Source organism: Choloepus didactylus, chromosome 18, assembly GCF_015220235.1.
Source record: "Choloepus didactylus isolate mChoDid1 chromosome 18, mChoDid1.pri, whole genome shotgun sequence".
Taxonomy (NCBI): domain Eukaryota; kingdom Metazoa; phylum Chordata; class Mammalia; order Pilosa; family Megalonychidae; genus Choloepus; species Choloepus didactylus.
This window is the reverse complement of record NC_051324.1, coordinates 74,342,391-74,370,281: the sequence shown is the minus strand read 5'-3', so window position 1 is coordinate 74,370,281 and position 27,891 is coordinate 74,342,391. Positions and strand designations below refer to the sequence as shown.

At 41.5% G+C, this 27,891-nt stretch overlaps 1 protein-coding gene across 5 annotated transcripts in view; it reads right to left on the bottom strand.

Moving 5' to 3' along the window:
* The window catches only part of RPTOR (regulatory associated protein of MTOR complex 1), a 462,365-nt gene that overhangs the window by 353,243 nt on the left and 81,231 nt on the right, over positions 1-27,891 (bottom strand). For 4 of the 5 annotated variants that reach the window (XR_005212782.1, XR_005212784.1, XR_005212783.1 and 1 more), the window contains exon 4: positions 14,365-14,447. The exons of the other annotated variant lie outside the window; for it this stretch is intronic. Coding sequence is in view for 1 of the 4 variants with exons in the window: in XM_037810022.1 (XP_037665950.1) it covers positions 14,365-14,447 (83 nt within the window). In the remaining 3 variants the exon portion in view is untranslated. The remainder of the gene's footprint in view (positions 1-14,364; positions 14,448-27,891) is intronic. 5 annotated transcript variants of the gene reach the window in all.

Here is a 27,891-nt window from a genome sequence, read left to right as displayed (position 1 = left end):
ATCCCTGCTGTCACCTTATTTATGCTCTTAAATTTTTATTTGCAGAGCTAGAGCCTGCTCTTTCCTGGAGTATGCTTCTTCCAACAATGCTTTCCTCAACTATAAGCCAAAGTCCAACACTCCACAACTCTCCCTTAATAAGGGGTCCAAAGGAGGCCGCCAGAATCAAACACAGTTCCTAATCAACCTCTTCCTTTTTCTCTCTCAATTTAAAAGGTAAAGGATTTATATCAGCTGAATTCATAGAAACATGTTCAGCTGCGAAAATAAAGGAACTTCTAAATCTTTGAAATAACAAAAACACAGAGAAAACTGTCTAATCCCCACTTCCTAAAGTCTATGTGTCCTGGAGAAATTAGACCCAGCACTGTCCAAAATACTCATATCCAAAAAGAAAATCTAACTTTATTCATTAATACAAACTTTTCTGTTTTTATATAGAGGGGAATAAACCTTATTTAGAATTAGAGCATTTTAGAACTGAAATGAATTTGGGAGATAATCTAGGCCAACTATAAAATTTATAAAACTTTCAAATAAGGAAACCAAATACCAGAGAAATTAAGTGATTTATCCAAAATCACAATGATTTATTGGGATTAAAACTCAGGTCTCCTGAACCCTAGACAAATGCTGCCTTAAACTATTCAGAGTCATCATTAAGCAGATCAGGTAAAGGGCAATTTTTGTAAAACAAATTTCTTTAGGGGGCCATTAAGGCATGGAGGGCCTTCTCCTTCCACTAGCCATCTCAGTCTGCTACCCTTTAAGTTCTAGGTGCTCCTGATTTAGACACTTAAAACTGTGGGGTTCACTATCATGTTTAGTATTTAAGAAGGTATGGATATCTGTTTAAACACCACTATTTAGAAAGTCATCTTGCCAAAAACAGACAAGTAAACCAAATGCCACTTCTGTTACCTGTAACTCTCTCCTTCAATGATCTGGGGTATTCACTTACCTACTTTTATATATAGGGAAACAGTGTTTTTTCACAGTGAAGAAAATACTAAAGTTATAAGCAAAACCACAGTCTTCTCTCATCTGAGCATATACTGAGAACTTAAAAGTTTATTAAAGAGGTGACATCTTTACTCTTACATTCCGTGTTAATGTGCCACGGAGGAGTCTGTGACCCCGCGGCTGGCTGGAGTCTACAATGCTGATACACACCACCAAAGCACCTGGACCACTGTGACAGGTACAAATACTGTCTAATTTTAAGAAGATCAGTCTCTTCCATTCCACGGGGCTTCTAACTTCTTACTATAGGATCCCTCACATCAACCTTGCAGGGAGCTATGCATGGCCAATATTTATTTTTCCAAGATGTTTAGTTTTTTCCTAAAAAGAGTATTTCCAGGCCCACATGGTTTCTAATTTAAATGCTATTTGAATCAAATGTTTAGACAATTCACTTTATTCTGTAAGAAATGCAACTGAACAAAAGCCCAATATATCACTTTTCCTTTTAAGATAAACTACACATTTTGTCACCGTTTGTTGTCCATTTGGGGTATAAATGCCCTTAACCATCGCTGTTTTCACGCTGTGTGCTGGCAAACTGAGTCAAAAGGAAAGGGCATCTCTCTCTGCCCATCGCTGCCCTGGGGCAGGGCTTGCCGCTGTTCGCTGTTAAGTCAATACAACTGGTCTCACACCCGGAGGGACCAGCCACCCCGAAACGTTCCCAGATGCACCTCCAGCTACAGCTTCCTGTCGATGTGAGAGGTAACTAAAGCCTCCCTCTGAGACAAAAGACTGACAGAAGGCCCCATGCCGCCTCCTTCCTGGCTCATCATGTCACACACAACGGAGAAATGGACTGAGACTGAAACAAGTAGCAGAACAAACTATATATAAACTTCACAACCCTGAAGGCAAAAAGTCACAAGTGGCTCCTTCTGCTTCACTATCCCTTTCCTACTCCAAGGTGATCGTGGGAAATGGGTATTTTAAACTAGTTGTCTATTATTAAAGTAATAAATAATCAGGATTTTTTAAATGCAAAGCTTTTGGAAGGCTGTAGGGTAAAAAGTAAAAGTTCTCTCCTGCATCTGCCCCAAATTCACCCTAACAAGTGTCCTGTGCACCATCCTGGGGCTCCCTGCGTATCCATACGTCTGTGGGACTCTTCTCTACACCTCCCAAAACATGTGGGGTCACCCTACAGTAGAATCGCATTTTATTCAAAGGTCAGGTTCTGGAGCCAGTACAGAAGCTATGGGATGGCTCTGGACACCATATACCTCCTTCAGTACTGGAACTGGCCCAGACAGGCAGCGCAGAGCCCTGGGAACTGAGAACGCCTGGGGAGGCCCCAGCCAGACTCTCCCACACACGCCACCTCTCTGGTGTCCTAGTGAGTGGAGGATGGCCAGATCCAGCCACCTGGCTACCCATCTTTGCAGCTGCGCACACACACAGAGCACACCCATGCCTACACATACGAACTTGACAAGCAGGAAGAGCTAAATTTCTATAAGTTACATGTACCCTTATTAAGAGTACTGGATGTGTTTACTTTTTTGCACCTTGCTTTTTAAATTTAACACAGTTTGGGTATCTTTGCATAACAGAATTTAAATAAACAGCCTTAGAATTCAGTGTTTCTTGAAAGTCTGAAGCCTTCTGGAGGGTGGGAGAACAGAAGAACTCTTTGATAACATTCTCAATTTCATCTATGTTTACGGATTTATTTTAATTTTCTATCTTTTTCAATTACGGTCATTCATATTTTCCTAGAAAAGTATCCACCTTACACATTTTCCAACTTATTTGCAAAATTTTGCAAAGCACTCCTTTATGATTCTTTTGAATTTCTTGGAATCTGAGTTATTTCTTCTTGATTTGTTCTGTAAAATAAAATGACCTCCCACATTATGCATTGCTGAGAACACAATAAAAAGGCCTCTTTCTGAGAAGGGCTTGTCCAGAAGATAAAAACAATTGACCTGCAGGGGGTTTTGGAGAGAAAACAGAAAATACCCTACAGAGTTGATCATAAGTAATACCCAGTGATAAAACTAGTTTGGGCCCAGTCGAGAAAGCTTATCAAAATGGAATAGCACATAATTGATGTATCTCTACTCCCCACTCTGTAAGCCCCCCTTGTGTAAACTGGAGACTTGGGAGCAGCCAGTCAGAGCATTTCCTCCTTGCTTCTGCACTGGCCCTGTGGTAGCTTCTCCTCTGCAGCACCTCAGCAGAGCTCCCTTCTGTTTCCTGAATGGGACGCTGCCCAGTTCATGAATTGCTCAATAAAGCTGTCAGATCCTAAATTGCATGAAAAGTTTTTCTTTTATCATTTCTAACTTCATATATCTGTGCTTTGTCCTTGGATTTTATTTAAATTTGGTTGAGTTTTCATTTAAAAAAAAAACGCAATTAAAAACCCTACACAGGGATGGATTTAGGTTAGGACATATTACACAGTACAGGGTCACTGGCTTGTCTACCAAGGACTCTGCTGCACACACAGCCGCTAAAACAGACCGGTACAAGTATGTCTAATCCTCCTCATTCTGCCACATGCTTTACATCCTGCCATCTAACCTCTAGCCGCAGCACAGGAGGCAGGGTGGGAATCCGACTCCTAGAGAACCAACCCGCAGTCTGGCCAGTACCACAAGAGATCACGGTAAAGAAGACTAGCAGGCCAATCACAGCCTCTCCTGAAAATACCAATCAGACAAGGCAGTGAGCAGAGAGCAGAGAGCTGAGGCTGACGAAATGCAGAGCCAGGAAGTCATGAGGTAGTTTGAGAACCCTAGGGGTGCACGCAAGACAAGGCTACAGAGACAACAAAGAAATGCCAGAGCCTGAGCTCCAGGGGAGCAGGGCTGGGCCTGTCTGGTTCACGCTGAGGGCCTCTGCCCATGCCGGCCTCACACAGAGTAGACAATCAATGAACATTTGTCAAAGAAATGAACACATCAGAAAAGAAAAAACAAAAAAGCATGCATTGACAGGTACAAAAAAGCTCTGCCCTAAAGCAAAGTAAACTGAGAGTAGAGAGGAGACAGGTAGTGGGGCGCAAGCATATCAGTGGCCGGCACTAGAGAATCTCCAGCACCACCTACAGCTGAGCTCCTGGCCCACCCGGCACCAGAGAAACTCCACCACCACCTACAGCTGAGCTCCTAGTCCACCTGGAACATCCAGACCGTACCTGGATTTTCATGGGAGTCCAATTCCCCTACTGCTCTACCCATATTGACCTTGACAGGAAGTTTCCCATATGACAGGTTGAGTGGACCACAGCTCTTTAAACCAAAATCACCCAAAGAAAGCACACAGGCTTCATGTGGAATAGTAAAAGGTTTAGTTATTCAGCATTTGTTTCAATACAGCCTAGAACCTTTTAATGATAACTTCATAAATGAATTAGGTCAAAGACTATTTTAAGAATTAAATGCTATTATAAGGCTCTCAGCATACCACATATATTATTTAGAAAGGAAACAAGTCCTCACAACAATAATATGGCTCATATTGTTTATAAGTTGATTATGTACTCTTACAACTCAACAATATAAAGACAAACAACCCAATCAAAAAATGGGCAGCAGATTTCAATAGACATTTCTCCAAATAAGATAAATCACCAACAAGCACCCAAACAGATGCTCAGCATCACTAATCATCAGGGAAATGAAAATCAAAACCAGAAGACACCACTTCACACCCCCTAGGATGGCTACAATAAAATAAATGTTTTAGGAAATGGAAAATAAGTGTTAATGAGGAGGTAGATCAACTGGAACCCTCATACACTGCTGGTGGGAATGTAAAATGGTACAGAAGCTGTGGAAAATAGTCTGGTAGTTCCTCAGGAAGTTAAACACATGACCCAGCAATTCTACTCCTAGGCATATATCTGAGAGAATTGACAATATAATGTTCAAATAAAAAAAACTTTCACACAAATGTTCACAGTAGCATTATTCACAATAGCTAAAAAGTGGAAACAACCCAAATGTCCATCAATGGACAAACGGATAAACAAAATGTGGTGTATCCACACAAAGGTAAACTATTGATCTATAAAAAGAATTCAACTATTGATACATGTTACAAGAGAACCTTGAATACAATACGATAAGTGAAAGAAGCCAGATCCAACAGGCCAAACATGATTCCATTCACATGACTTGACCAGAATACTCAAATCCAAAGACACAAAGTAGATTAGTGGTTGCCAGGAGCTGGGGGAAGGAGGGAATGGGGAATGGCTACTAATGGGTACAGGGTTTCTTTTTGGGGTGATAGAAATGTTCTGGAGTTTGAGGGTGGTGATGACTATACAACACTGTGAATCTATAAGCCCCTGAACTGTATACTTCAAAATAGTTAAAATTGTGTCTTTTCCTTGTGGATCACACCCCCTTTATCTAGTGTATGGATGAGTGGAGGAATGGGGATAAAAACTAAAGGACAAATGGGGTGGGATGGGGGGATGATTTGGGTGTTCTTTTTTCACTTTTATTTTTTATTCTTGTTCTGGTTCTTTCTGATGTAAGGAAAATGTTCAGAGATAGATTGTGGTGATGAACGTATAACTATGTTAGCATACTGTGGACAGTGGATTGTATATCACGGATGATTGTATGGTGTGTGAATGTATTTCAATAAAACTGAATTTAATAAAAAAAATTGTGTCTTTTAAGTTATGTGAATTTTATCTCAATTAAAAATATTCTCCATCATGCATTAGACCCACAAACCTTGACATCTAAGATGGGGGTGCCCAGAAGCCTTTGTGAACCCCCAAATTCATGAATACCACTAAAACATATGGTTTTACCCATAAAATGAAACCAAGAACAACAGAAACTTTGAAGAGGCCGTGGCTTTTGATCCACTACTGATTGCTCCCTGTTGGGGAGCACACTTCTCAGGGGAACACAGTGAGCACACGGTGGGCTCAGCACATTCCCTTCTTTCATGCACCCTTTCTTCTCCCTTTGACTCGAACTGGCACTTTGCAGACACCTTTAGTTCCGTCCCTAGCACTGGCCATGGGCTGCCCTTTAGAGCTGTCTACACATCGCTCTCCATCACAGGACTCCAGGTTAACTCAGGAAACCAACACTGCACATCACACCTGTGGGTGCCAGACATCTGAGCTGAGGTCTTAGTCCTCAAACTGACAGCCTTGCTCCTCATTTGCAATTTGTCACACACTCAGAGATGACTTCCTCGTTAAAGGGAACATGCAGATGAGAGAGAATAACCTTGAGAGGCTTGTTAGACTCGGAAGCTACAAGGACAGGGTCAGCCCTTACTCCTCTCTAACACTACATGCAAGGAGGCCACTTACTAGAAGGGGGCCAGGGATGGAGTCAATCCAGCCGACAGGATGACGCTGGAGATGAAAAAGCAGGATGGGGAAGGCTTGAAAGCAGAAAGACTCCCGAGCAGAATGCCCTATGAGGGTAAAAGATGTCCGTGAGGACAGCCTTCATCCTTTCAACGGGTTAGGGAACGAAAGGGATGAGAAGGAAGACTATGCTGACAAGTCTGCTCCGGCCTCATTGGGTACCAGTTCTTTCCATCAGCTTAATCTCCATATCAACCTCCATTTACGTTTATCTTTGCAAATCTTGAAAGGTTAAGAGGCACCTTGTCAAAGTTACATTCTAGGAAGTGGCAAAGCCAAAATTCAGGAAGTCCACTCTATTACCCACCGTCACCCAGGACACCAGCACAGCGTAGAAAGGAAACAGCTCCTTTCCCGCAGTGAGTTATCCCTGCCAGTAAGATGGGCACACCTACAAGGAGCAAGTCACAGAGCGAAAGAAGGTCGCATATGAATTAGGAAGGGAGCCAAAAGTCAGACGAGAAAAGATGTGCATGAGAAGGTGCCTCCATGCAAAGCAGAGGCCAGGGAGGCCTGATTAAACAATGCAGTGGCTACACTGCCTTCTAGGCAGCGCCCCATTCAAAATGGTGTGGGCTTAAATCCCAAACGGGCTCCTCCTGGGGCTCGTGGCTCTGCCTCAGGGGGCAAAAGTCCAGCCCAGCGCCAGCAGCGGGTCTCACCTCCCAGGTGGGCTCTAATGGATGGATGTCCCTAAAGAGGCCCTGAAGAGTTCTAGTTCACAACAGGCTATCTGTGCTCCAAGACAGGTTGCAAAATGATTTCTTTACTCCTCTTTTTTTTTAAATATGTTTGGTCTGTTTTTAAAGGAATTTATAGGCTGTGTCACTAAGTTCTGAGTGACAGCAGAAAGTTGACAATGACTTGATGCTCACATATGAAACACAATGGCAGGTGGGGTTAGGATAAAGGATTTGTTATAAATTGGTTTCCATTATCTAAGCTCCATTTTCAAGGAGGCTGCTCCCAAAAATGTGGCATTCGGGACAGGGAAAGACAGGAAAGAGTGTAGGAAGGGTTGAATAAAGACTTAAGGCTGAAGAGTCCAAGACAGAATTCTCACTCAACACTGTACATAGAAAAACTGTCAGGCCTGAAGTGAAAGGAAAGGGGGGGGGGGGGAGATGAAATATGGAAATATTACTAAGGCCAAAGCCAAAATGTAAATAAAATATTTGTTACAGTACATTTCTTAACATTCTGGGCAATAAGCAGTTAAGTGACACTATCAAAACACAACAGTTAACTCTAAGACAACCAGAAGATACTGTCTATAATGTCATGCAAATTTAATGAGTACAGGATGCAAAGTGCTTCGCACCAGACACTGAATTATGTAAAACTGTGAGCTATCAATCTACAACTTGGCCTTTGACTATGAGTCCTTATTTGCAGTTTGTCACAAAAACACAAACAAGGTGGCCTAAGCCCAACCTCAGGATGGACAGCAAAGAAAACCAGGTTGTTTGGAGGCAAGAAGAGGAAGAACTGGCTGGCAGGGAGCAGCCAGCAAGATGAGGAAGCAGCTATGGATGATGATGGGATAATGGCATTAGGGTGGCATGTCAGGGGGATGGTGCTGATCTCAGTTATAGGGCCATTTTCACCAGCTGAACAGCGATGTAAATTTGGGACTAATGGCATAATGTGGCTGCCCAGACCAGGAGACACAAAAAGAAACAGTTCACATTGGTCTTGGAGGCACCTCCTAAATGTGGGACACAGCATGAGATAAACTCAGTCACTTCCTTAATAAGGCACATCTGACTCTGAAAATATCAAGAAAAGGTAGAAACCACTTACTTGTGGGTGCTTACTGCATTCCTGTGTAAACTTCCTTCCAGAACATCAAGGGGCCCTTATAAGAAGAGTATCTGTAGTGATACCCACTGCTATGTCCCTCCTCCTGTCCCCAAAGCAGAGGAACATGCCCACAGCTGGTGAGTCACTGGGGTGTGCGCTCGGCCCAGAGGAAAGGACACAGCGGTCCAGCGGCATCCAGCTCACCACCAGTGCAGGGTCCTCCGGGTCCAAGCCAGCAACCTGCACTGAGAGGGCTCTTTTCCTGACACCAACAGTTTCCACGGTTTGACAGTTTTGTCAAGCATGCTGTTTTAGTTTCCCAGGCTGCTCAAAGCAGATATGGGTTGGCTTAAATAATGGAAATTTGTTAGCTTACAGTTTTGAGGCCAAAAAAATGTCCAAATCAAGGTGGTACTTTCTTCCCGAAGACTGGCTGCCAGGATCCTTGGCTCCCCTGCCACACAGCAGGGCACAAGGCGGTGTCTGCTGGGCCCTCCCTTCTCTTCTGAGTTTCACTGGTTTCAGCTTCTTGCTTCCGTGGCTTTCTCTGTCTCTCTATCTCTATCTCTCTCTCTTTCTCTTCCTCTCTCTCGCCATCCTATTTATAAAGAACACCTGTAAGAGGACTAAGACCCATCCTGAACGAGGTGGGTCACACCTTAACTGAAGGAGCCTCATCAAAAGGTTCTCCTTACAATGGGTTTACACCCACAGAAATGGATTAGATTTAACATGATTTTCTGGGGTACATACAGCTTCAAACCACCACACATGCCTGTTTAATTCTCCCTAGAGGTAGATAAGTCAAACAATTGGCACCATTTCAGAGAAGAAAGTGAGAAAGCCCAAATCCAAGCATCCCATCTTCCACCCCAGGCTAACACACGGCATTACTCCGCTGACAGCAGCCCCAACCAATGTCCTGACTGTGACCTCAGGAGAGTCCTGAGCCAGAACCACTCAGCCACACCACTCTTGAATTTCTGACCCATAGAAACCAGGTGAGATAATAAATGCTTATTGTTATTCAAAGCCCCTACCAAAAAAAAACAAAAAAAACAAAACAACAAAAAAAAAACAGCATTACACATAAACATTACATTCTGCAAAGAACACCTGTGCCCAGCAAGCAAAGAACAAGTCTGTAAATGTCCACGATATAAAAGGAATTGTCCACTATTGGTCCTCTCAACCACACTTCTCCCCAAACTCTCTCCTTCCCCATGAGCAATAATGATCAATGCCACACGGAAGGACCACTGGACTAGGAGGCAGCAGGCATTTCCACAGGCTTAAGGACCAGGCTGCAGGGGCTTTGCTTTGTTCTGTGAGAGACTCATCTCCTTCAGTATATCTGCTTGACATGAAACAGTATAAAACTTGCGTGTCTACTATTAAAACCAATTTTCACCCCTTGACCACACATCAGCTGTGACAGAGCTGAGACGCATGAAGAACTGAAGACTGGAATTTTAAATTTACCAAACAGTGATCCACAAAATATAGCTGTATATAGATAACTAAGAACTGTCACATATGAATTCATTAAGAATTGTCAGTCATCTCAAAGATGATTCCTATTTACCATTCAGCTTCCTGTAGATCCACTGTTACCAGAAAGGATCTGCCACCTTCACCACTCCTAAGCTTGGTTAAGATGATAATGAGGGTTTACAGCAGAGTGCATTAATAACCAAAGATAATTTATGTCCCCTTTCCTAGACACACACATCAATCAAAATGGATTCAGTCAGGGATCACTTCAGACACCTGCTAATAATGGAAGTTTCACCCAATTTATTCACCTACTTTAATAAATTATAAATATTTCCATACAGTTTTATTATTTACCACCAGAGAAAACTAAAATGAAGCCCAAGCAAATGTGTTGTAGAATTTTTCTTCTGATTTGGGAGCACTCTTTTTTGGGAAAGGACAACATAGCGACTAAGATGCCTCCAGTTTGCTCTTTCCCACTGACTCGGAATCCTAAATTACATCTATACTAAATTGCCAAAACCCCAATTTGTTAGAAAAATTTTTAAACGGATAAATTCTTCACTATAAACCCCCAGGCTTTGTAATCTCCTACTCCTATCCCCAATAAAATTTTCATTTGAGACTTATGATGAAATGAGTGAGGTTTATTTAACTGCAGTATTTTCAGCTGAAACAATGCTTGGCATTTTTTTCTTCAATCTCCTGCAGAACACAAATTTATGTACCTACGAGGCAATAAGGCAAAGTCTTAAATTTAATCAGAAGAAATATTTCACCAGTGACAAAATGATAAATTATTTAGAAAAGAGCTCAATCAGGCCGGCCAGGAAATATGGGCCAGAGAAGGTCTGGCAGCTCTCAGGGAAAAAATGTAATCGTCACAGTTTCTCTAAATTCCTTCTTCAACCAAAATCACCTTTATCAAAATACTTAATCTTGAACAGTCAAAGCTAGAAAAATAAGGGGAAATGGGGGGCATACATAATCATTTCAGTTCCAGAGCCTTCTTGTTGGGCTGATGGGTCATCAGCGGTCAGTCTTCGGCAGGGCCTGGACAGAGAGCCACTGTTGAGATAACGAGCATTCCCTGCTCTATTCCCACCCACTCCATGTGGAGGCTTGCAACAATTCCAGCAAACATTAATGAAAATGACCTTATTTCAAATTGCCCAACATTTGTAAGTCTTGCAATAAGACACAGAAAGCAGAAAAGCGGATCCATGGGTATTTACATCGAAGGTTTAGAAATTTAATAACGTTCCCATTGTTTTATTGCAGATGGCACATCAACCTCTCTTTATTACTGCAGAAAACTCAAGAGCGCTGTAGAGTGCAATAAAGCAATACGTGTTTGGCTTTGCAATGTTTCAAAGGACCCTGATTTACAGCTAAGAGTCAGGCACCTTGCACACGAACATCTGAGCTTGGTGATTGCCTCACATTTTGTGCAAAGCAGCATGAGGTCTGGCCACACACTGAGAACTGCTGCTCCCAGATGCCAGGCCTCCCCACTCCCCGACCCTAGCGCAGGTGAAGTGATGGGCAGCGGAGCAGCCATGCACCAAGGATGCCGCGATGATCGCCGAGCGCCAGAGCAGAGCCCCACACTGGCATCCGGCACCACCCACCTCCTTCGGCTCTTTGGGAAACAGACTAGTCCCACTGATGCTTTGTAGCAGGAAATTGTTAACCATTTTGATCATACTTAAAAAATGAATGCAATAGTCTTGGCATTCAGAAAGAAAATAATAAGTATTCTTTCTCATGGTTTTGCTTCCTGAACGCAGGCAAAAGATCCACTCTGCATGAATGGCTTGTTTGCTAGGCTGCAGCTGATCCTTTTTTCTAGATTCTGCTTTACAAACCACCCCAGATGGAATCCCACCACACTGGCACTCTAGCAACCTACCCTAAACATCCTACATTCTTGAAACACTCTCCATCTCAGCAGTCCTCTGTGCCATCTTTTGTCCAGAAAATTATTTCACAAATACGTTACTGAAATCCTACCAACTTTAACAAATTTTCCCAGGCTAAAGACCATCTACTCAGAGAACTGTTTCAGTTTATATTTTTGCTCACCACCCTAAGAGAGCCTTCCCATTACTCCATGGGAAGAGAATTTCTTAATTCTATATGTGATTCTATGCTGTCATCATTATATCAACAATTATTTACCTATACACAAATGTCACCTGACCACAACATAATGTGTCTTCCAGATGCCATGGAGATTTGCTCTTAGTCAGAAATTTAGATTAAAAATAATAGATCCTACTTTAGAAGATTCTATTTACTGTCAGATACTGTCAAATAGCTAATACCTACGAAGTTAAACTAATAAAAGCTAGAAGTACCTCAACTCTTAGCACTCAAAAAAATTATAAATCATACCAAATGAAATAAACTTTCAACATCTTGAAATACTAAATATATGTACTCAAAAAGATTGTATTTAATATGCAATAATACTTTAAAAGAAAGGAGGTAAACAAACCAGCAAAGACTCATTCTATGAACACAATTGGTAGATCTGAATTTAATTGGTCATTCTTTTTTAAACAAATATATCCAGCAAAAAGAAAAAACATGAAGTCCAACCCATGATTCATAAAGGCATTTGTTTACATCTAATTATTGTTGGTTATCAAACTCCTAGACACCAATAACACCTTGGCTTCCAGTACTGCCCATGAGCGCACCTACTGCAGGCAATGAAAGCTCTGTTCTGCGCGCCTCTCACTCAGTGCCTGTCTAGCCTTGTGGAAATTCTGGAATATCTTGAAAGTTCTCAAAGAGATATTTTCTAATGATAACACTAGGCATATCAACTATTTTTATAGGAATATGCCATCAAAATATCTCTCCAGTCCTCATCCAACACCCAAACACATTGCACTCTCAAGAAAAAGGAGACTGAAATTTTAAGAGGTAACACATTTGATAGAGAAAAGTTGAATCCTTAGTCATACATTAAAATAACCACTTAGAAACTGCCTCCTAAAGAATAAAAGTCTACTGTTAGTGACTGGATGAGTTAGAAATGCAAAGCACAAAGCTATGTCCTAAGACATAGAGCTACACCATAGCAACTGTCCCACCACTAACTTAGAAATCACCTAAGGGCATAGCTAAAGGCAGGAACAACTACGGGTCTGACTTTTCTCTTACCCTTAGAATGCAAATAATATACAAAGAAGAATTCCTAAATTCCAGACCAGGTGGATAAACTATCCACAAATCAAAATCCCAAGGAAGCAAGTGTCCACCAGGTTCTATAAATCATTTCTCTTATATCCAAAGACGAAGAGTAAATCTCCTGGAAGGCACTCAGGAGGGCTGCCTGCCTGACCTGCCTCCTTCATCTCACTCCAGCAGAAGATTCCAGAACCCATCGCACAGAGCGGAACGTGGCGGCACCTCCATAAAGACCCCAAATCTCTCATTTCCTATTAAATCCTCAAATCAGTTCACAAGAAAGACTCAAGTTAATAGGTCTTTGGGTGGTTTACAAATAACTTAAGATCTTAAAGGCAATTTGACACAATTTATCATATTCTGTGCCACTTTAAAAAAAACTGTAAAATACAAGCAACAGAAGACAGTAATTGGTAACTGACTCCCTATGAAAACCCTACCTTTGAATCAAAGAGAAAACATAATAGGTGTCATCTTCTGAATGCTTTTTTTTTCCCTGAACTGTTTGAAAACGGAAGACAGGAATAAAAGCTCTAACTAGCTGAGGCTGCAGAAAAGTTACTGAAAATACACTTCCTGGACAAAATAGAAACCATGATTTAAGAGTAACAGGAAAAGTACTTTCTGTGGCAGCCCGTGGCTTGAACAGAACAGGCCTGCGGACCGTGCGCACAGCAGTCTGCGTGACCTAGGCAGCTGATGTTTAACCTGTCATCTTTGTAAGCCAGTAAAGAGAAAAGGGGTAAATTAATCTTAAAATGTAACTTTAAAACGTGAAACAGGAAATAAGCAGGAGGTGAGAAATTCTTGGTCTCACCAAAAAGCAAGACATAAAAGTACCCCAGACCTCCCGCCGTCAAATGTTCATCTAGTCTACCTGCTTCCTGGCTCCCAAGTGTTATCATTCTTGTGGTTATTTACAAAGCCCCATCCTATAATTCTCTCCTTCCTGCTCACTCCCATGTCACAGGACCCTGTTCCCATGTCTATGCTCTCCGACCCTTACGAAAATCTTTGTCTTAAACCCTTATAACTGGCTTGCTGTCCTCTTTAATTGCGAGGTCGACTTCCCCGCAAATGCAATGCCCGCCTGCTTGCCACCCGGTATAAGAGAGCCATCATGATCTCTTCGCGACTTCTCATCCTGCTGGTAAGACCTGAATAAAAATCCATGTATCGGACAATGCTTGGTGTCTTCTTTGGCCTCTGGACTGGCAAAGCCCTCATGGGCCATGACACTTTCTTTCTAAGGATTTTGGAAAGTAATCGTAAGCCAAATCAATCCGGAGCACAGGCCCTGTCTTTATGGAGGCACTAGGAGACACCGGGGGAGAAGGAAAGCACAGCATGGAGCAGATACTCATCTATCCGCGAGGTCAAGCCTGTAAAAAACCCCTGCTTTGATTCAAAGGTTGTTTAAAACTAAGAAATTAAAGATTCCCTGAAAGAAAGAAAGGGACGAGCAAGTGAAAAAAGCTTACCCTTGGCTGCCAGTTCTCGTACTGCTTCTGCAAATTTGCACCAATGGTCTCCAGGGCTTTCTGAGGACCCATGGACAGAGGATCTATGGGAGTAATGAAAAGGAGAAAGTTCTTTATGCATGGACTTCCGCCTCTGCTAAACTTCTCTTTCAGTGTTTCCTCTTACATAATTCACTTCAAAGCCATCTTTGATTAGTCATGACACAACATGGCTTGAAGTTTACCTGTGCTCAACCAAATTTATGGGACTGCTCCTGCACTCAAATAAGGTTAAAATCCCCACAACTATTCATCTTTCTAGAAACTGCTTTTATTAAAATCACTGGCACAATGATTGTTTTTCTTACATCCCTGTTTGCTTGTATTTTAATACCTGTAGTTTTTTTCCACTCTTACTATTGCATTCCTGTTCTATTCAGGCTTTGTGTGAAAAGGCTTGGGGGTTGTTTCTATCAAGACAGAGATAGTGTGGACAAATGAGCTCTACAGTGAGAATAATACAAATTCGCTCCTCATGTGCAAACTCTAGCTTTCATGTATACAGAAACAGGAGAAAGGTATAAAAGCACAAAGCGGGGATACATTTTAAAACACTTTCTTCTATAGTCTCATACTTTTTCCATAAAAAAATCAGTTTCACAAATACACATACATGGTTCACCCATTTATTTCAGGAGTGACTTGTAAAGCAAATGACTCTAAACCAGCTGTTCTCAAACTTTTCTGATCTCAGGACCCCTTTACACTCTTTAAGGTTATTGAGAACCCCTAAGGACTTTTGTTTATATGATTGTATCCATCAGTATTTCACCATATTAAAAATTTAGCTAAGAAAAATTTTTTAATATTTGTTCATTTAAAAATAACAAACCCGAGGACAGACTCGGGCAAGATGGCGGCATAGAGAGGAGTGGAAGCTAAGTAGTCTCCCTGGAACAACTACAAAAAAACAGAAACAACTAGTAAATAATCCAGAATAACTGTGGGGGAACAAACAAGACCATCCACTCATCATACACCAATCTGAATTGGGAGGAATGCCCGAGAACACAGCATAAAATCTGTAAGTAAAACCTGCGGAACCAGGTCAGGAGACCCCCTCCCCCATAGCCTGAGCTGCAGAGCCGCGTGGTGCCAGAGAGAAGCTCTCTCCCAGCAAGCAAATACAGCTCAGCTGAGCTCCAACTGGGGTTTTAAGTAGCAAGTGTGAACTGCTCACTACAGGTACGCAGCCCCAAAAAACAGACAGAGGCTTTGGGTGACGACTGACCTGGGAGAGCCAGAGGGTCGCCTTGACTGGGTCTGAAGGGGACTATCTGTTTCTTTTTCGGCTCAGTGGAGAAAGCCCCAGTCATTTTAACTTTCCAGGGCTGTGACTCGGGGAAGGGCGGAGACACCACAAGCAGAGAGCAAGACCATTGAAATGCTAATGACCTCCACCTGGGGGGTCTGCCTTCTCTAGGAGGAAAGGGGTGGGGCCCTTTCCATTCAGAACCAGACCCCAGAGCCTGGGGGAACACCGCCACACCTCCTCACACCAGTCAAGAATTATAGGCTAACAGGCATCACCTGCTGGGCAGAAAAGCACAGTGACCCGAGGCATCAAAGGGTGGAGCAATTTTCTAAGACACACCCGCAGGGAAACCAGATACTGAATATTTCTTCCCTCTGGGACCTGAGCCTGTTCTGGTCTGGGAAAACCTGATTTGGATAACCAAGGAAACCATGCCTAGACAACAGAAAATTACAGCCTACACTAAGAAAAACAAAGTTATGGCCCACTCAAAGGAACAAACGGACACTTCAACTGAGATACAGGAATTTAAACAACTAATGCTAAATCAATTCAAAAACTTTAGAGAAGATATCGCAAAAGACATAGAGGCTGTAAAGGAAGCACTGGACATGTATACGGCAGAAATCAAAAGTTCAAAAAGCCTACCAGTAGAATCTATGGAAATGAAAGACACAACACAAGAGATGAAAGACACAATGGAAACATACAACAGCAGATCTCAAGAGGCAGAAGAAAACACCCAGGAACTGGAGAACAAAACACCTGAAAGCCTACATGCAAAGGAGCAGATGGAGAAAAGAATGAAAAAATATGAGCAACATCTCCGGAAACTCAAGGATGAAACAAAGTACAATAATGTACTTATCATTGGTGTCCCAGAAGGAGAAGAGAAGGGAAAGGGGGCAGAAGCAATAATACAGGAAATAATCAATGAAAATTTCCCATCTCTTATGAAAGACATAAAATTACAGATCCAAGAAGCGCAGCGTACTCCAAACAGAAGAGATATGAATAGGCCTACGCCAAGACACTTAATAATCAGATTATCAAATGTCAAAGACAAAGAGAGAATCCTGAAAGCAGCAAGAGAAAAGCAATCCATTACATACAAAGGAAGCGTAATAAGACTTTGTGCGGATCTCTCAGCAGAAACCATGGAGGCAAGAAGGAAGTGGTGTGATATATTTAAGATACTGAAAGAGAAAAACCACCAACCAAGAATCCTGTATCCAGCAAAGCTGTCCTTCAAATATGAGGGAGAGCTTAAAATATTTTCTGACAAACAGACAATGAGAGACTTTGTGAACGAGACACCTGCCCTACAGAAAATACTAAAGGGAGCACTACAGGGTGATAGAAGACAGGAGTGCGTGGTTTGGAACACAATTTTGGCAGATGGTAGCACAACAATGTAAGTACACTGAACAAAGGTAACTATGAATATGGTTGGGAGAGAAAGATGGGGAGCATGTGAGACACCACAAGAAAGGAGGAAAGATAACGACTGGGACTGTGTAACTTGGTGAAATCTAGCGTATTCAACAATTGTGATAAAATGTACAAATATGTTCTTTTACGAGGGAGAACAAGCAAATGTCAACCTTGCAAGGAGTTAAAAATGGGGAGGCAGTGGGGGAGGGATGCAATCAGCATAAACTAGAGACTGTAACTAATAGAATCATTGTATTATGCTTTCTTTAATGTAACAAAGGTGATATACCAAGGTGAATGCAGATAAGAGGGGGGGATAGGGGAGGCATGTTAGACACTTGACATTGGTGGTATTGTCTGATTCTTTATTCTACTTTGATTTAAGGTTATTTTTCCTTTTGCTGCTTCCTAGCTGTCATTTTTTTTTTTTTGTTTCCTCTTCCTTTTGCCTCTCTACCTTCTTTGACTCTCCCTCCTGCCTTGTGGAAGAAATGTAGATGCTCTTGCTTAGTATGAGCAGAATGTTCAATTAGGATGAACTTAAATGTTTGGAAATGAACAGGGGTGTTGGTAGCAAGATGTGAGAATAACTAACAGCGCCGAATGGTGTGTGAATGAGGTGGAAAGGGGAAGCTCAGAGTCATATATGTCACCAGAAGGAAAGTTGGAGGTCAAAAGATGGAAATGTATAAAAATGAATCCTGTGGTGGGCAATGTCCATGATCAACTGTACAAATACTAGAAATCACTTCATGAACCAGAACAAATGTATGACAATACAATTAGAAGTTAATAATAGAGGGGCATATAGGGAAGAACTATATACCTATTACAAACTATATACTACAGTTAGTAGTATTTCAACATTTTTTCATAAACAGTAACAAACGTACTGTATCAATACTAGGAGTCAACAATTGAGGGGGGTTGGTTAGGGATAGGGGAAGTTTAGAGTTTCCTTTTCTTTTTTTCTTTTTTCATCTTTCACTTTATTTCTTGTCTGGAGTAATGAAAAGTTTCTAAAAATTGAACAAAAATTAAGTGTGGTGATGGACGCACAGCTGTATGAGGGTACCCAGGGGCAAGTGATTGTACACTTTGGATCTCTGGATAATTGTATGGTATCTGAACAATCTCAATAAAAATGAAAAAAAAAAACAAAAAAAAAAACTAAAGGACAAATGGGGTGGAATGGGGGGATGATTTGGGTGTTCTTTTTTCACTTTCATTTTTTATTGTTGTTCTGGTTCTTTCTGATGTAAGGAAAATGTTCAGAGATAGATTGTGGTGATGAACGCATAAGTATGTTATCATACTGTGGACAGCTGATCGTATACCATGGATGATTGTATGGTGTGTGAATGTATCTCAATAAAACTGAATTTAATAAAAAAAAAAAAAAATCATTGTTAACAAGGCCAGTTCAGTAATCCAGGATATACAGAAATCTTCCGTGATTTAACAGAAAAACAACAACAAACCCCACAAATCCTAAATCAACAGTTTGCAGAGACCAAGAGAAAGGAGAAATAAACATTAATTGCAAGGATTTTCCTTTATATGCAATACCTGCATTTTGAAATCTCAAGGAAACAAGAAATTCTGTAGAGCCAAGTTTGTGTTTTGCATGAGTGCAAATGAATATGTATCTTCTTTTCTTATACTATTAAACTACATTTATTTTTTCATACCAGAGTACACAGTGGCAATCTATAAAATGACATCCACGTGGATGGTGACATTTTTGCACTTTCCCTGCTTAGATTTTTAAAAATTCACAGTCAAAAAGTAATTTCCTGCTCTAAACATACAGAAGAAAAAACATTAAACTTGGCCCATTTAATGGTAAAACATTTTACCTGGTCAGAAGGTGAAGCTACAGTACCAGCTTCAACACGGCGAGAAAATCCTCCACCAGTGACTGCACTGTCACTCGGAAACGAGGTTTTGCTCTTTGCTCTTCCACATCCAATGCACAGTCCAGGATGGTTTTGTTGCCCTTGTACAGGTTTAAGTGACTAGAATCTTTTTGAGTATGTTTCAAGGGATAAAGGCACTCTGATTTAAATATTCAAAAATTTTCACAAATGCTTATTCTATTTCTTTACTATTCTCTGATTCTACTAAAGGTACTCAATAATCATAAACACAAAGTAATCACAACCCATTCTTTGCTGCAATTTTTCAAACAAAAACAAAAGCCAAAAACTGAATTGCTTTAAGCTATGGTTTGTGATATGTATCTTTTTTCATGTAAAAAGAAATCTAATCTGAAGAGAGAGAGTTATAAAAAGTGTCCAGAGAGAAACTACCAAACTCCAACCCAGCAGTCTGGACTCCTGAAGACAATTATATAATAATGTAGATTACAAGGGGTGACAGTGTGATTGTGAAGACCTTGTGGATCACACCCCCTTTATCTAGTGTATGGATGAGTGGAGGAATGGGGATAAAAACTAAAGGACAAATGGGGTGGGATGGGGGGATGATTTGGGTGTTCTTTTTTCACTTTTATTTTTTATTCTTGTTCTGGTTCTTTCTGATGTAAGGAAAATGTTCAGAGATAGATTGTGGTGATGACCACATAACTATGTTATCATACTGTGGACAGTGGATTGTATATCATGGATGATTGTATGGTGTGTGAATGTATTTCAATAAAACTGAATTTAATAAAAAAAAAATAACAAACCCATCAAATGTTAACATATTTATTATGAAAAATAAATATTTTTCCAAAAATATTTAGTGAGACAAGTAGCACTATTTTGCATTTTTATAAGTATCTGATTTAATAGAAAACAAACAGTTCCTCATATCTGTTTCTGCACTCAATCTGTTGCGATTGGTGGTTTTGGTTGGAGAACATAAGGAAACTCTGGCCTCGCACAGACAGTTAGTTAGGAAAAAGAGGAGAATGTTACACAGCCTTTTTAGGTAATCGTGTCTATTCTTCTTTGATACTACACCAAAGCTCAACAAGTGGTAGTATCTTAAGGGTTATTTGCAATGTGGAATCTGAAACCTTATCAACGAACTTGTCCTACTCTATCACAGTAAAATCCAGTGGACTACTTGCACTTTGAATGAAACTTTTACCCACGGATGATTTTGTATCATCGTGCATTGGTCATTTGGAAAATACGTTCAGTGAGTTACACAGATCTGCCATATTTCATTCCATAATAGCAAAAGAAAATCTGCCCTCAATATCACCAGGATCTCATCAGAAAAGTCTTTAAGTTTGGGAAAGCTGTCATGGTCACACGAGGTAAATACAAAGTTTCCAAATTCTATTTTTTTATTTGAAATCTCAAATTTTTCACTAGCAACAAACCCTGTCAGTTGTTTTCCTTGAAGTGAGTGACAGGCTCATTTCATTCATCTTCTAGAAAATGTCTGCCAAATTCCAAGAGTCTCTCTATGGTTTCATTAAGTAAAAATAGTATTCCATGAAAAAAGCAGCTAGCTCAGCTCACAACTCAATCAACTGTACACTTGTTTTTCCTGTTACAACCAACACACTTCAGTGTTCAGCATTAGTGCTTCATGTGTATTGCCCATTTTTACCATTACATCACACAGAAATTAAAAACATGTACATTCAATGGTTGAGATTTAATAAAATTAGTAAGTTTTACTGCTTTATCAAGGACCATCTTAAGGAAATTGGATTTTTCTTTTACAAGCAAAAAACTGGCAGTGAAGGAAACAACCAGCAGTTTGGTGCCCCTGCCGTGACTCATCCTAAGGCACCAGGAGTTTCACCCACCACTGCTTTTGCACCACCAGCAGAAATGTCAACACCATGGGGATGCCAAATAATGTCTTAATATCATTATGAAAATAGTTCTAACCTTACAGATCCCTGAAAAGGTCTTGGGGACTCCCAGGGGTCCACAGACCACCATTTGAGAATGGCTGTAAGAAGTTGTTTGCAATGGAGATTCTCTGATTCCAAATCAGAAAACATTCTTTCAAAAGACCAATGGTGGTGAGAATAGTGTGTTTGTAAATGAAAATTAAGTTTAAAAAAAAAAGACTATTGGGCAAGTAGAATATTTTTATTGTTAGCTTTTATCTGCTCATTCTTCTGAGATGAATCCTTCCACTTGGTGTTCTGGATTTCAGCTCCTTCCACTTCCTCAGAAACCTGAATTTTTAATTATCCCCTCATATTCTTGTATATTAACCTCTCCCTCTTAATCAGTCTTCCCATGAGCCTTTTATAAATTCAAAGTTATGCATATATACTTAGTTTAAGAAGTCAAAAGTATTCCAAGGCTTTGTAACAAAAAACACCTGTTCCCCTATTCTCCCAACATATCTACATCGCATATTTTATTTATTTATTTATTTTTGGTACATCGCATATTTTATTTATTTATTTATTTATTTTTGGTAATGACATATGCCTCTCCAAGCTGACTCCTGAGACTGTACATTCCTGGTTTGCAAGCAAGATATTAGCATCAATTTATACAGGTAATACCTATTTTATAAAACAGCTTTTCTAGGTTTTACTCTAACTGTAGTTGATTGCTGTTATCAGATAATGTTGTGGTGATTTACAGAAAAGAGCAGAGCCCAAGCAAATTTTTTTCAGAAGCATTAGAAAAATGTTAAGAGGTCTAACTCAGAAAAGAGCTGGAAATATCAGGGATACCTGACATTTTTATTAAATAAATATTCAGTGAATAGAAATATTCAATGTCAAGCCAATTAGTGTACTATAATTACATCTTTTGTAGTGTTTTTTTCCTGGAGTTTTCCTGCAGCGTGTTTTGGTGTCTTTATTTTCCATGCCCCTACATTAATTCTGTTCCAATTCTCCCAAAGTACCCCTCTCAAATACCATTTTTCCCATGGTTAAATACATCAGCTACCTCTCCCCTTTTCACTGCAGTCTCCTTCCTGGCACCCACCTCCTGCTAACCAACTTGGCTTCTGTAAGCCCAGAGCAGAGCTCTGCAGTGAAGAACCCTCAGCCAGGTGATCAAGTTCAACATCAACAGTGATAAGGCAGGTCAACAGTATGTGCTCTTGAAATGATAAGATGAGAGGAGCACTTTACTCTGTGGCTTCCCACCAAAAACCTATAACCCCAGTGCAATCATAAGGAAAACATCAGACAAATCCCAATGAAGGGACAGTCTACAAAACACCTGACCAGCATTCTGCAAAAATGTCAAGGTCATCAAAAACAAAGTCAGAGAAACTGTCATGGCCAAGAGGAGCCTAAGGAGACACGACGACTAAATGTAAAGTGGTTTCCTGGATGGGGTCCTGAAACAGAAAAGGGACATCTGGTAAAAACTAAGGAAATTTGAATCAACTTTGGTTAATAATTATGTACCAACACTGGTTCATTAATTGTGACATATGTAACAATGAAATATTAGCATTTGGGAAAACTTTGTGTAGGATATGTGGGAACTCTCTCTAATATACTTGCAACTTTTCTGTAAATCTAAAACTATTCAAAAATAAAAAGTTCATTAAAAAATAAAAGCTCCATGTACCATCATTCTCAGGCTGCTAACATAACCACCACTCAACTGAGACCACTAAGAGTCATAGCAGCTGCAGACACTTATAATAGTACATCAGCCACAAGTCTCAGGATTTCAGGGATTTATCATAAAGATAGAGATAAAAGTGACAGGGATTAAGCTGGGTCTGAAAAGACAGTTTGGCACTGGACCTTGGCAGTTATTGCAGAGCTTTAGGAAGCACATAGGGTGAAGCTGAGGAGATCTGGTTTATTAGGCAAACTCCTTTCTGGACCTACGTTTATATGAGGGAAAGGATCATGTAGCCAATATTTTGGTCTCAGATAAGAGAAGCAAAAACAGTCAGAACCTCACCATCATCAACTGCAGAAGCTGTCAACATATGATGATTAACGGATACACAGCAGGCCATGGTCAGAGACTGCCCTTTCCAGGACTTGGGACATACAGTCGCACTCAGGGCTCAGTCACTGATGAGAAGGACAAGGCTAATGAGGAGAGGGCAAGCATTTGGAAAACCCCAAGCAGCAGATAATATCAATAAGTCTCAATAGGCAAATAGACCACAATGTTGTGAAAACCTGGCCACAGGCAGTCTACAACATCCCCGTGTCCAGACGCAAAGACATGGTCCCAAGCGCCCAAGGCAAAGAAGCGAGTCTGAGACGCAGTCCAGGATCCCAAGGGCAGGACTCAGTTTCTGGAATAACTTGCTGGGCTAGAGCCTGATGCTGGGAATGGGCACTGGATGAGGACACTGAGCCCCCACACTCTCAGTACCGTGGCCCTGAAGCCTATCTGCTTCTGCTCAGAGAGGCTACACCAGCAGGCAGGTTAGCTAAATTGGCAACTTAGGAAAGCAAAGAAGCAGGTGAGCCATTACACCTGCATCCTCCAACTGGACTCCATGAGTCATCTGGGGGGTCTGTGAAAATAAAAACTGCTGGAAATCAACCTAAAGCCAGAGAATCCACATTTCTTGGGAAAGGGGCTCAGGAATCTTTATTTAAAGAAGCCAGCCCCACCCACGCCCGCCAGGTGATTTCTTATGCACACTAAGGTTTGAGAGCTAAGTAAACGCAGAATGAAATTTCATGTGCGTACTCTGCCTCTCAGCTGCCTCTTCCTCCTGTGTTCTTCTGTGAACCTTGTCATGCTGCCCAGCGGAACCCCTTAGTGTCCCCTGAATGTGCTTTCCTGTGCCTGCTTCCACCTCTAACCCCCGACCATTCCCAAGTATTCAAATGCCACTTCCTCCAAAATGCCTTTCCTGGCCACTCCCTTGGCTTATCTTAACCATGAACATTCTATCTATAGCACTGATTTTGCATTAGGTCATAAAGACTCCAGTTAAACATGGCAGAACACATCATTTATCCCATTTCCTTCTGAAATCCCATTAAAACAACAATAATGGAATTTTTTTAAAGACACAAATCTACAAGGACAAGGACAACAGGAGAAGGGTAAGAACAAATTTTTAGAAGGCAGAGAGCAAATGGAGGGAGTAAAATGGGTTTCCAAGGGCACAGGAAGCAAAAACAGGATGCCCATGAAGGCTGTGTCTGCAGAACCCCTGTTCATCCCAGGAACTGGCAGGGGGGGTGGCTTAAACACCTGGTGCAAAAGCAGGTGGAGCCCTTCGATTCCCACGACCCTCCCTGATCCTGAACAGCCAAGTGATAGCCTTCTCCTCTCCCACACCCCAGCAGAACCAAAAGTTTCATTTTCTGGAGAAAATGAGCTGGAAGGCTCCCACCTCAGGAACAGTAGGAACGGCGGAGACCAGAGCTATACACCAGGCCAGAAAGGGGCTCAAGAGAGCAAGGCCCTCCTCTGTCTCCTGCCTCACTCCTTGAATACCAGCAGCCAGCTGTAAAATCCCACCTAGGTAGAAGAGTATACGGTTCCTCTCTGCAGAAACTGGCTGGTTTCAGAGAAAAGAGCCTCAAAGGACAATAACAAAAGGTCTAACATTTGTGTCACTGGAGACCCAGAATGAGAAAAGTAAGCGTGTAACTAAAAAAAAAAAAACTGAAAACTTCCCAAATTTGACAAAATACTTACAGATTCAAGAAGCTCAGCAAACCCCAAAGAGGATAAGCCCAAAGAAATTCACATAAAGACACATCATAAAAATCAAATTGCTAAAAACTGAAGATAAAAAAAAACCTTTAGAGAAAAATCAGACCACACACAAAGGACCAGGAATTAGAAAAGCCCTAGATTTCTCAACAAAATTGAAAGCTAGACAAATAGAACAATGCCTTTAAAACTCAGTGAAGGCCTCCCTTTCCCAATTGACAGCTTCTCCAACATCAACATTTGCAGAGAGCTGTCACATTTCTGCTATCCCCCAGAGTTCCTCCTCCTTCTGTCTCCCTCATGCTGCCCTCTCAGATTTTGAAAGCCCAGGTATGAGAAACAGCAAGTAGCTTGCAGCAAGGTAAATGAGGGGGTCCCAGAGACCCTCACTCTGAGACTATGTGAACCCTCCAAACATTGCTTTTTAATTTCCCTAGGGCTGCTTGCTCACTGCTGACTCCTGTCAGGCATTTATTCTCTGATATTGGGAGCAAGCAGGCAGGGTTAGAAGACTTCTCTCGAGGCGGGGCAAGATGGCAGACTGGTGAGCTGTAAGTTTTAGTTACTCCTCCAGGAAAGTAGGTAAAAAGCCAGGAACTGCGTGGACTGGACACCACAGAGCAATCTGACTTTGGGCATACTTCATACAACACTCATGAAAATGTCGAACTGCTAAGATCAGCGAAATCTGTAAGTTTTTGCGGCCAGGGGACCCGTGCCCCTCCCTGCCAGGCTCAGTCCCGTGGGAGGAGGGGCTGTCAGCTCCGGGAAGGAGAAGGGAGAACTGCAGTGGTAGCCCTTCTCAGAAACTCATTCTACTGATTCATACTCCAACCATAGATAGACTGAGACCAGACACCAGAGAATCAGAGAGCTGCCAGCCCAGCAGAGAGGAGACAGGCATAGAAAAAAAAAATAACGCGAAAAACTCCAATAAAAGCAGAGGATTTTTGGAGTTCTGGTGAACACAGAAAGGGGAAGGGCGGAGCTCAGGCCTTGAGGCGCATATGCAAATCCTGAAGAAAAGCTGATCTCTCTGCCCTGTGGACCTTTCCTTAATGGCCCTGGTTGCTTTGTCTATTAGCATTTCAATAACCCATTAGATCTCTGAGGAAGGCCCTTTTTTTTTTTTTTTTTTTTTTAATCCTTTTTTCTTTTTCTAAAACAATTACTCTAAGAAGCCCAATACAGAAAGCTTCAAAGAATTGCAATTTGGGCACATCAAGTCAAGAGCAGAACTAAGAGAGCTCTGAGACAAAAGGCAATAATCCAGTGACTGAGAAAATTCACTAAACACCACAACTTCCCAAGAAAAGGGGGGTGTCTGCTCACAGCCACCATCCTGGTGGACAGGAAACACTCCTGCCCATCGCCAGCCCCATAGCCCAGAGCTGCCCCAGACAACCCAGTGTGACGGAAGTGCTTCAAATAACAGGCACACACCACAAAACTGGGCGTGGACATTAGCCTTCCCTGCAACCTCAGCTGATTGTCCCAGAGCTGGGAAGGTGGAGCAGTGTGAATTAACAAAGCCCCATTCAGCCATCATTTGAGCAGACTGGGAGCCTCCCTACACAGCCCAGCAGCCCAGAACTGCCCTGGGGGGACGGCACTCACCTGTGACATAGCACAGTCATCCCTCAACAGAGGACCCGGGGTGCACAGCCTGGAAGAGGGGCCCACTTGCAAGTCTCAGGAGCCATACGCCAATACCAAAGACTTGTGGGTCAGTGGCAGAGACAAACTGTGGCAGGACTGAACTGAAGGATTAGACTATTGCAGCAGCTTTAAAACTCTAGGATCATCAGGGAGATTTGATTGTTAGGGCCACCACCCCTCCCCGACTGCCCAGAAACACGCCCCACATACAGGGCAGGCAACACCAACTACACACGCAAGCTTGGTACACCAATTGAGCCCCACAAGACTCACTCCCCCACTCACCAAAAAGGCTAAGCAGGGGAGAACTGGCTTGTGGAGAACAGGTGGCTCGTGGACGCCACCTGCTGGTTAGTTAGAGAAAGTACTCCACGAAGCTGTAGATCTGATAAATTAGAGATAAGGACTTCAATAGGTCTACAAACCCTAAAAGAACCCTATCAAGTTCAGCAAATGCCACGAGGCCAAAAACAACAGAAAATTATAAAGCATATGAAAAAACCAGACGATATGGATAACCCAAGCCCAAGCACCCAAATCAAAAGACCAGAAGAGACACAGCACCTAGAGCAGCTACTCAAAGAACTAAAGATGAACAACGAGACCATAGTACGGGATATGAAGGAAATCAAGAAGACTCTAGACGAGCATAAAGAAGACACTGCAAGACTAAATAAAAAAATGGATGATCTTATGGAAATTAAAGAAACTGTTGACCAAATTAAAAAGATTCTGGACACTCATAGTACAAGACTAGAGGAAGTTGAACAATGAATCAGTGACCTGGAAGATGACAGAATGGAAAATGAAAGCATAAAAGAAAGAATGGGGAAAAAAATTGAAAAAATCGAAATGGACCTCAGGGATATGATAGATAATATGAAACGTCCAAATATAAGACTCATTGGTGTCCCAGAAGGGGAAGAAAAGGGTAAAGGTCTAGGAAGAGTATTCAAAGAAATTGTTAAGGAAAACTTCCCAAATCTTCAAAACTACATAAATACACAAATCATAAATGCTCAGCGAACCCCAAATAGAATAAATCCAAATAAACCCACTCCGAGACATATACTGATCACACTGTCAAACACAGAAGAGAAGGAGCAAGTTCTGAAAGCAGCAAGAGAAAAGCAATTCACCACATACAAAGGAAACAGCATAAGACTAAGTAGTGACTACTCAGCAGCCACCATGGAGGCAAGAAGGCAGTGGCACGATATATTTAAAATTCTGAGTGAGAAAAATTTCCAGCCAAGAATACTTTATCCAGCAAAGCTCTCCTTCAAATCTGAGGGAGAGCTTAAATTTTTCACAGACAAACAAATGCTGAGAGAATTTGCTAACAAGAGACCTGCCCTACTGGAGATACTAAAGGGAGCCCTACAGACAGAGAAACAAAGACAGGACAGAGAGACTTGGAGAAAGGTTCAGTACTAAAGAGATTCGGTATGGGTACAATAAAGGATATTAATAGAGAGAGGGGAAAAATATGGCAAACATAAACCAAAGGATAAGATGGCCGATTCAAGAAATGCCTTCACG